Source organism: Etheostoma spectabile, chromosome 3, assembly GCF_008692095.1.
Source record: "Etheostoma spectabile isolate EspeVRDwgs_2016 chromosome 3, UIUC_Espe_1.0, whole genome shotgun sequence".
Lineage (NCBI taxonomy): Eukaryota > Metazoa > Chordata > Actinopteri > Perciformes > Percidae > Etheostoma > Etheostoma spectabile.
Genome location: NC_045735.1, coordinates 9168240 through 9178658, shown reverse-complemented (window position 1 = coordinate 9178658; position 10419 = coordinate 9168240). Strand labels below are relative to the sequence as shown.

The window sequence follows — 10419 nt, the reverse complement described above, 5'->3', positions numbered from 1 at the left end:
TTGACCTGAGGACAACAGGAGGGTTAAGTGCTGTATTGCCTGCTTCTGTCAGCAGAGTAATTGCCTTCACCTGTCATGATCCCAGGTGTCAAGCCGTCTCTGATTTAAATTGGTGGAGTTGGGCCTTGGGAATGTTGACCTGAAGTGAACCACTATTTTGGCATTCATTTTGTGGTATAACTGTCCACTGATATCTGACGTTCTTACAGAGAATGAACTGCAGCTGCCTACAAACCTTATCGAAGGGAGTAGACTTGTTTTTCCTCAGTTGTGGTAATAAAAAATGGGTAGGTCATGCTTGCATCAGTACCCATAAGACTTTCTGTTGTCCCTGCAGGCGGATGAGAGGCGAGCCCCGTTAAGAACTTGGTCTAATGCCTGTGGGCCTATAGATCGCTGGCAGCCTGTAGAGGAGTCCAGGATGGCCCCTATCAAAATGGAACCAGAACACAGATGGGTACGCCTTCTTTCCTGCTTGTCATCTTCACCACACGTACTACAGTGTCTGTTTCATCTTGGCTCTTGTTTTTTTCTTTTTCTTCTTCACTATATTAATCTTAAATGATCACTAAGTGGTAAGATCAGGATGGGATGTACCTTCCCTTTGTTTTTAATAGAAGCTACCATTTGCAATCTTCATCTCTAAATATGACATGTTGCATTCACTGTACACATATTTGGTTCATAGTATCAGTTTTAAGCAACTTTTTCTGTCATGGTTATCACAATCCTACTTCTACGTGCATATGTGTAAAACATTGTCTGTCTGCAGGAAAGACGGTTATCGGCGCAAACAAGTGAAGGCATCATCATGGGGTTTCATGAAGACAGTCGACCGCGCTCAGTTGGTAGTGTAATCAATACCAACTGTGTCTTCACTCCAGACTTTCAAAATGATGGAGTAGGCATGCATGATTTGGAAAATATAACGCATGTTTTTTTTTTTTTTTTTTTTTATAAATTAAGCTTAGAATTGATTTCAGGATTCTCTGCAGAGCATACCAGCGCTTGGGTGCAGTAGTGGTACCATTTCAATAAAAAAAATTTTTTTTGAATTGTGGTCAGGGTGAATTGAGATTGCTATTTTATAATGATTAATCGTGCAGGCTTAATATGAAGAACTGCATTTTCTACACTTGATATAAAACTATCAGGGTGACAATAGCTGTTAAATGATGTATTAATTGATTGGGTAAAATGGTGTTATGAAATGCAGTCAGTTTACTAAATGAAATTTGGGATTTAGTGCTCAGATGGTGGCAGTTTATAATCATGTTGTTGAAGATGAAAAAGGGTGAAAAAATGATTTGCTTGCTTGTGTTATTCCTCCCTTGTCCTCCTTTCCATCCTGTGTAGCAGATGGGTGTGTGGAGGAGCCTTTGCTTCTTTACCCTCATGGACTGCAGGGTCTTCAAAGCCTACAGGCACTGGTGCCTAGCTTGCTACGCAATGAAGTAGAGACGGCACTGGAGAGACTGGACCTCATATGGGACCGGACGTATGCCTGGGACATGTTCTTGGATATGATGGTGAGACTACATCCATAGATGGTGTTTATATAATTTTCTAAGTAAGAAACATTATCCTTCCAATGTGCTGAATGCAGACCTCCCCACTAACTGTATACTTTATAATTGAAAGGCCTACAAGATTGGCACACACACACACACACACACACACACACACTTCTCGCACTGTATCACTTTAAATATTTAGAGTGTGCCTCCTGTTTTCTGTTTTCACCCTGCAGATAAGTCAAACACGACACTCTTTTTCCAACGCCGACCTGCCCCGACATTTCACTGATGGCACTCGTTCTGTCCTGGTAGATTGGCTCATTCAAGTACATGTAAGTCCCAGTGATTGGACAGTTGATTTAAGGTTGTATGCCTAATAAGAACCTGTCAAATGCTAATATGCCAAGTTAGATGGCCTGTCAGGAAAAACAAATCAATGTTTACTTGAGAATGGCTTGTATTAAAAGTAGAAGATTGATACCACTCACATCTGTACAGTGACTATTAAGCCACAGCTGCTTAGCATAAAGACTGGAAAAGGCTAGCCTGGCTCTGTCCAAAAGTAACAAACCAGTACCTCCTAAAGCTCAAATAACATTATATATCAATTCTTTAATCTGTACAAAAAACAAGTAAAAAAAAAAATGGTTTTCAATCTTGATTGCCTAGTTTATTTCCTACCAGGAGATGATGCATTTTCAGGAAGAGACCCTCTATCTGGCCATACACCTCCTCAACCGCTCTGTGCGTCAGATCAAGGTGACCACAGTCAACCTGCAGCTCCTCGGCATGGTTTGCCTCTTCCTTGCTGCAAAAAAGGAAGAATGTCTCCTCCCTGAGGTAAATTGGCTTTGCACTCCAAATATAAAGCTACAGTACGGTCTGTTAAGCCCATTGGCGGTGCTGAAAAATGAAGCCCATACGGAACTGCCAAAATTGCGGTTACTCAAATGCCCACTTGATCCTGGTCCTAAAAGTTAGTCAATTCCCATAGATCCCCATGGTAAAATGCACAACTTTAAAGAAGAAATACACATTTACAGCCTGATACCAAAAACGTATAGCAGAGTTCACCCTTCATGACAACTGCACAGGGGTGAATTTTTATTTTTAAATATAACCCACCCGTTTTTAAATGATATCAAGGCTTAGAGTTGGCCATAATTAAGGGCGTGCCACTTTGACTGGCAGGTGGCTGCCGTCCCAGGAGGTGAGCATAGACTGTAAGGTTAATTTGGGCTGCCTCAGCTCCATCCATGCTAGTTATAAACTTAACCACTAAAACTAGTTTAAACACCAAAACTAGTTTGTAACTTTAATGCCCAGAGAAAATCAATTGTAATAAAGTGTAATGTTTAACAACCAAACTTTTCTAAGAAAAGACAAAATATTCCTTTTAATTTTTTTTTCTCCCTCTGGTGCTTTTTCTTCCAGGTGTCTGGACTCTGCTACTTGATGGACCACACCTACACTAAACATCAGCTGCTGAGAATGGAGCGGAAAGTCCTTTTAGGGCTTAAGTTTGATCTGTCCTACTGTCCCCCACTGCATTTCCTCCTCCTACTTTCCTCCATTGCTCGCTGCAGTGCTAAGGTACAGCTGCATTGTGTGTTCTTTGTCCAGTTTCTAATTGGGTCAGATGGTCCAGTATGTAAAGATCTGAAGTGTCCTCTGTACCACCAGGTGGTCTGGATGGCTCGGTATCTGCTGGAGCTGTCTCTCCTGGAGGGCCAGTGTGTGCTGGTTCTGCCCGTGCAGCTGGCAGGAGCGGCCCTCTGCTTGTCCCGTCAAGTTCTGCAGGAGCCCCTAACACCGGAAGGGGAGGCTGCATGGTGTCTGGCCTCCAGTGTCCATGTCGGCAGGTGGGTTTCTTGACTGACTCATAAGGTGCACACCCCTCATCCACAGTGCCCTTTAAGAGCCTTTACCCCTGGCTTCGTCAGCACTGTTGTTACTGAGCTCTGGCTTCTCTGTACTAACTTCTCAGATGCAAATCTTCACTTTTTTAGGTGTTTTTGGTCAGCATGCTTCCTACCTTTCCATTTTGAATCTGTATGCTTTGTGTTTTTCAGTGAGACTGCCCTGCTGAGGGTCATGCACATTCTGGCCAGTGCCGCAGCCAAGGCCCACACCCGAGAGACCTGTGCTACTTTTAATAAATTCTCCTCCCCAGAGACCATGCATGTCAGCAGGCACCCAGGTCTAAAGAACGCTGTTGGTCTGATAGGGGTATGCATTTGACATTCCTCACTCCCAAAGACTTAATTAAATGCCAAAGCTTCAAGGTAGAGAAGCCTGACTAGTATCACTTGAGGACTTGACTCCTGTGTGGTCCAAGGCTGTTTATTCTTTACTGTAGATCCTGAGGAGTTGCCATGGAAATGGGTAAGGAAGAAATGTGATATTTGATGCTAAACATTGTTTGACGAAGGATTACATGCACTTTGCATGTCTGTGATTTAGCCAACCCAATGGCATGTACATGTTTTATGATCTTATCTTGCAGCTAATTTAGAAAAATATTTGAATTGTATTGATGTTGTCTTGTCATTTGGGAAAAGGACGTGGGCTGTCTAAGTTTTAAATGTACAAAATAAAGTGTCTGCTGCAGTGGTGTGAGTTTTAGTTATTTATAGTCCACAAACTTATGCAATTTATACAGTTCTACATGACAACAGAGCCCCCTTCTGACTGCATGGCTGCATTGTTGGCTTCCTGCTCACATGTGCAATCATGCTGATACAGCTGACTGGCTCAAAGAAGTAGCAGAAGAGATTGTTGGACAGCTGGCACAGCATAAACAAAGAGTAGGCCTATTTCTATTTACGAAGTGTCAAGAAACGAATGTACATTTTGCCCAACCTGCAAATAAGTTTTAATTAGACCTTTTTGCCAAATGTGAAATCTTGTAGCGTGCGTTTTCTTTTTGTTTTGTTCTACTGTCTCGCTGACACCAGAGCCGTCCTGCGCTGCATTAATTGCTGATTGGCTGTCGTAGTTGTCTCATGGACCAATGGGTATTTAGTTCGCATCATTTTATTGTGTCTGGTAGGAGGTCCGACAAGAGCCTGTGATCTCAATTGATGCGAATAAATAATCCCTATCTTTAATTGTTATTGGTGGGCCACTTTTGTGTCGGTCCCGTACCGAATGTTGTCATATAGTTATTTATTTTTTTAAACATTTTGTTGTAACGTCAATCGGCGGCTCAAGCTAGACAGAATTAACCACCGCGATTTCAAAACACATGTGGGGAGGTTTCCACTATCGGAGACACGTTCAAGTAAGTAGGATTCCGATGGTATTGGTATTATTTACAAAATCTTCCTTTCGTCTGTAGGTGTACGTTTATTTTGAAACCAAATCTGACGTTCCTAATTCTAACTATTGACAGACATTGTAAAATCGCAACTCACTGTTCACGAAGTTATTTCAGAGCAAATTTGACAAAGACATGCTTTACTGTAGCTGACTAATGCAATTTAAACATGACACGGCAAGTTAGCGTCGCTCGTTGCCTTAAACGTGCGGGAACCAACCATGTGAAATGTCTGTTTAACATTTGAAGGTAAGTTTTGCGGACAGCGAGTAACGTGAATGGCTTTGCATGAGACGTTATATTGCCAAATATTTCTGACGTAACTATTTAAGCTCTCGCTCTTTTGCACATTTTTCGTCATACGGAACTGTCGACCTGTAAAATACTCATGTCGTTTTTTGACCAACCTGTGTGTGTGTGTGTCAGAGAGAGAGATTCCGACCAGCGTGAGAGGAAGTGTGGTTGAGTGTTACATAATAGGGGGGTGGGGGTTCTGCTGTGAGTGAGATGTGCTGCCTTCATGGTACCGCTACCTCAAAAAATATCCTAAGCACGGGTTGAGCGTACACAACTGGACGAAACAAAAACATTAATGACAGTTCCATTAAATTTTCTTTGAAAATGCAGACGTGATCAAAGTTGGACAGCATTGAAGTTGCACAGCTGGCAATAACGGACAGTAGGCCTAACTCATAGTTGAGAGACTGTAAGAGCTGGTCTAGCTAGTTGAATATGTCCCAGGTTGATTTAGCCACCCATGGAAGAACTACTTAGCTGTACTTTAATATTTGGATTTGCATTTTGACCATCGGATACAGTAGATATAGTCGTTGTGGGTGATACAGGAGCCCATTTTGGCTGCTACGCCTTTAAGATTATGGGAATAAAATAATGTTTAACCCTAGCCTAAACGAGCTGCAGCAGTCTCGTAAAAACACGAATTTTCTACGTGCTCCATGTCTCTGCCTGTTGTAATTACAACATTTTATTTGTGTAACCGGTGTAACAGGCTCTTTATCTCTGTGGACTCAAAACAACACATGACCTTTGCATTCCATTGGCTCCATGTAAATACGCGTGCACACACATGCACACACACGGGGGAAGTTGTATACAATAGGGCTTATTTGTGATGTTTTTTTTTTCTTTAGATTTCTTATGATCTTAAAATTATGTAGAGTTTTGGTCTGTGTCCGGTTAGTTACCTGTCTCTTTCAAATGCAGTGAATATTCAAGTCCTTGTGGATGACACAGGAGCACGTACAATTGGAATTTGAGAAGGACCATTGTAACGTTACCTGATTGCATTGTAGGGTAACTACATGTGGTGTCTTTATTTACATCGCCTCCTAAGACACATGATTAAGAGTGCAATTCAATATCTGACAGATTAAACCATGCAAGGACAGGATACAGTCTGTTCTTAAACATATAAAGCTATTCCTCTTGAGTACATGTACTCTGTATAATATTGGATACCTTTTAACTGCAGGAGCATCAAGGACAGGCTGAAGCTGTTTACCCTACCCGTATATGCTAATATTAGAACTCTTGTAGTTAACATGAAACTGAATATTTTTGTGTATATTCTCTGTAAGGTATTTTTAGTGAGTACGCATATGATGTCACCGTGCGCCATTCCTCATTCCCGTGGGGACAGAAAACGTTGGAAACACTATTAAAATGGTAAACTGTTTACTGACTACCCAAACAAGTTAAGAAGAAACTCAGGGAAATGTTTTTTAAACACTGCCCAAAATGAAAGAGAAGAGGAGCAACACAATACGATTGAAAAACTTTGTAGCATTACCAGCATAGTGTTTTTATTGAAACTGTGTGTTTCTGTGCATACCATCTAGTCAACTCTGGGGTTGGTGTTGTCATTTCAAGCATTTCAATGATGGTTTTATGCTGAGAAAATCTATCTACTCTCCTATATTCTCTTATTAGGGTCCAATATGCAGAAGGAACAACCTTGCTTGCGCGAGAGCGGTCCTTGTGCTACATCCAGCAAGAATGCTAAAAATAAGACCAACAATATGATTCTCCTGGCAATACGTGGTACTAAAGACACAGATGACTCCAGTGGTATGGGCTCCCGCTGCAGTTCAGAAAAAGACTCTGGTTACTCTGGTGAGTAAATGTGGCAAAAATATAACCAGACAATTTGCCAACATTTATTCTCTTTGGCTATTTCCCATACACTCCCATATAACTTTATAAGTCAGCACTTACCATGCAATGGAAAAACGCCATAACACCACCAAGCTACGTGACTAAAGTTCTATCTCTTTGAGCATGGCTTTAGCTGTATTAGTCAGCATGTATTTCTTTTTAAAACGTTTGCACGTTGTAGATGGCTCAGACTGGCACCAGACAAATGCGGAGGATCAGCAAAGTTCCAAAAGTCAGTCCAGGGGCAGCGAGCATGCGGAAACTTCACAGCCGGGTCAAAACAAAGACATTGGGCAAGGGAATCCTGGGAATCCCACCCTGATGCCTGCAGGCCGCAAGTTTGCGCCCATCTACATCACCAACAGTATGGTGCTTAAGCAGGTAAGACAGATGTAGGTACAGACAGTGAGGTTAGAAATACACACTATTGCTTTGCTGAAAATGGTTCTCTTAAACTGTAAGTATAAAGGTAAGAAATGAGGTAGTGTACAACAGAGCCCCTGCACAACATAGCAGGGATGACAGACTGAGGCAAGTAGAGAGCTGAAATTAAGTCAAGGTAATACTCTTACTTAAAGTTGGAGTTATTTAGTTGGAGTGTAGACATTGTTTTGCGTCCATATGTAGCAGAGTGATTATTTACTAAAAAAAGGACTTTTACTTGCTTCCTTCTTCCTCCCTCTCCCACTAGCCGAATATAATCCAGAAAAGAGGTCAGCTGCTCTGGAGAAATGAAAACAGGGAAACCAGCAGTTCTGGTGCTGCCCATATGATTCTTTTCCAGCAGCCTAGTTTGTTGCCGGTCACCCTCCAGCATGAAAAGCCCTTGTCCCAGATGTCCAATGTCACAGGGAAGAAAATAAATGGCACATACTTGCCCATTCTCAACTCCTACCCACGTATTGCACCACACCCCAGCAAGAAGCCACTTGATACATTTTCATGGAATGATAAATCCCAGAACCTGAGCAAGAGGGTGTGCACAGAACACAAGGGTGATGACACACCTGTGACCAGGAGTCTACCTGAGCAGCACCTTTATAAGCAACCCAAATTAGCAGTCTTAACGTCTGAGCTGCCATGTTCCTCTTCAACCAGAGATAGTCAATTGTCCTCTTGTCCTACTCCTGTCCCCTCGAGCAGAAGCTCCCCATCTGGGTCTGGTCTGTACACTACATCCTCCATCTTCACAGCCAGGGATCTTCCAAGAAACAGCACCACCAGTACTCGTCATCGCCGTTTCTTCAACACAGTAGAAATCCTCAGACAATCAGGCCTGATGGACATTACACTGCGCACGCAGGAACTGCTGTGCCAGAGTAACGTCATGGAGCGGAACATTGCCCAGCTCCGCCAGCACACAGAGCTACTGTACCAGGCTGCCAGCAACCCCATCGGCAGCCTGAGTGGCATCACAGCCTGGCAACATCTGCACCGAGCCATGGCCGAGTCTGGCAGCTACCCCAGCCTTAAAATCCTGCAAAATGTACAACTCCTGTGCCATCCAGATTCTGCCAGTCAACCAGTGCCGCCGTCTCGCCTTCTCACTACTCTACCTGACCCAAACACAGAACAAGTCAGGGAACTCAAGGGCGAATATAAATCTTCAGAGAACGTCACCTTTATGCCTCCTGACAGTTCTACCGGTTAGCTTAATCTGCACTGCCTTTACAGGGAGAGCAAGTGCTCAGGGATATTTTTGGATTTTGTGTGGCTTTAATATTTTATCCCTGGTTATTTAAACCTAGTTTTATAGGAACTTTGCTAAATATCTTTGCCGGCCAATGGGAATCATACAATGACTCAAGGTTAAAACTTGCAGTATAGTTGCAGTAAAAGTTTTGTTTCTAGTTGCCTAACATGCTTCACCAGAATTAAGTGTTCTGATAGCTGATACAATAATTCACTCAAGTGCTATTCAATCCCGAGGTACCGTCTGATATTACCACTGCAGACTTTCTAGAACCACACAGATGAGCAGAGGGTCCCTGCTTGTGAGTCACATAAAGGATTATGTCAAAATAAAATGTGTTTACCTGGGAGGCAGAGGAAATTTGCTTACACACAGGTGGCCATACAGTATTCAGTATGTACTTCATTGATGGTTGTCTGCTGTCTCGCCAGACCAACTTCATTCAGGAAAAAGGTGAATAAATCAATTTCCTGGTAGATAAATATTGAGAAAATGGTTTCTTATAACATGCTGTACTATAGAGAGAGAGACAGAAAATCTCTGTAACATCACAAACTGCACTAAACTGGACTGCTGCAAGGACTTCCAAATGCTCTTCAACAAAGCCTAAAAAACTCTTTTTCACTTGTTACTTTTTGCATTACCAGGGCACACCGTTGTCACAGGTTATCATATATTAATTTTACAAATACAGCACACATAATAATGGAGGAATTCAGACAGACTATGAATTCATCACAGCATCTCCAAGATAATCATTAAAACCGTTTCCTCTCATGCAGTAGCTTTGTTGTCCGTTTTTACTTTGATAATATTGTGGGTTTTTTTGCATCAAGCATCTAGCTCTTGGTGTTTATGTGGTTATATGTTTTAGTCAGAGATGGAGAAAAGTTTAATTTTGAGTTTGAGACAGTTGAAGTATGAATGTATGATGCCTAAGTGGTCATAAGCATGTGGTATGTGTATGATTTGTCATATATTTAATTGTGCTTGTGCATATGACAGACATCACTGCCAGCAATTTGCAGATTTCTGAAATTTATAGTCTTTTTTTACAGTGTATGTTATATAATTTTAAGGTATTTAAATAAAGCAATATATGAGGAATAGACTTTCTCTTTGTGTCTTATGAATCTTTTCAAATTTAGCCTCATATTATCATATGTTTGTACAATGAGTTCACATAGCCTTTAATTACTCCCGCTGCTACTATGGAAACTAAAAAGACTTAAGGTTGTGATGCACATGCGAGAAGTGTATGTGCTTGACTGCTTCCTGCTCCTAAAAGCCATGAAAATAGTTTCCATAGTTTTTTCCTTTGAGCTCCATGGTGACAGAGAAAACTCTTATCTCGGGTCTCCCTGGACAAATCTTTTTAAATTTGGCATAAACGTTTACATGGGCTCAAAGATGAATTGATTAGATTTGTGCGGTCAAAGGTCACCTCACAAAATTGAATTTTGGCCATAAACTCAAGAATTCATATGCTAATTGTGAGAACATTTCACACATATGTCTAATAGGATAAAATGAAGTGATGACATTTTATATCCCAAAGCTCAACTTCACTGTGACATCATAAAACACTTTTCTGGCTGTAGTTCAACACCATCACTCGAAAACAGAAGGGGAGAGTGTGACCATATTTCACATTTGGTAGGATTCTGATATGGTGACACTAATCTTGGGTGTCCACCTTGAAACTGTGGTGACTG

At 41.6% G+C, this 10419-nt stretch overlaps 2 protein-coding genes across 6 annotated transcripts in view; both read left to right on the top strand.

The window, feature by feature from the left end:
* Nucleotides 1-3913, top strand: part of ccnp (cyclin P) — a 4869-nt gene extending 956 nt beyond the window's left edge. Inside the window, exons 2-10 of one of the 4 annotated variants that reach the window (XM_032505681.1) lie at nt 338-457; nt 773-848; nt 1360-1529; nt 1751-1849; nt 2187-2357; nt 2952-3110; nt 3201-3379; nt 3590-3784; nt 3832-3913. In XM_032505681.1, the coding sequence (XP_032361572.1) occupies nt 338-457; nt 773-848; nt 1360-1529; nt 1751-1849; nt 2187-2357; nt 2952-3110; nt 3201-3379; nt 3590-3758 (1143 nt within the window). In that variant the 3' untranslated portion in view covers nt 3759-3784; nt 3832-3913. Of the gene's footprint in view, nt 1-335; nt 458-772; nt 849-1356; nt 1530-1750; nt 1850-2186; nt 2358-2951; nt 3111-3200; nt 3380-3589; nt 3785-3831 lie in introns of those variants that run through there. The other 3 variants (XM_032505672.1, XM_032505686.1, XM_032505692.1) reach the window with 3 other exon arrangements.
* A 638-nt stretch (nt 3914-4551) lies between these two features.
* Nucleotides 4552-9813, top strand: si:ch211-132b12.7 (CLOCK-interacting pacemaker). 2 transcript variants are annotated; one of them, XM_032505660.1, is made up of 4 exons: nt 4552-4800; nt 6787-6969; nt 7193-7392; nt 7703-9813. In XM_032505660.1, the coding sequence occupies exons 2-4, from the start codon at nt 6795-6797 to the stop codon at nt 8660-8662; spliced, it is 1335 nt and encodes a 444-aa protein (XP_032361551.1). In that variant the 5' UTR covers nt 4552-4800; nt 6787-6794; the 3' UTR covers nt 8663-9813. The 2 variants fall into 2 exon arrangements, with proteins under 2 accessions (XP_032361551.1, XP_032361541.1); XM_032505650.1 differs by lacking the exon at nt 4552-4800 and adding an exon at nt 4833-5085.
* Nucleotides 9814-10419: the final 606 nt, after the last annotated feature.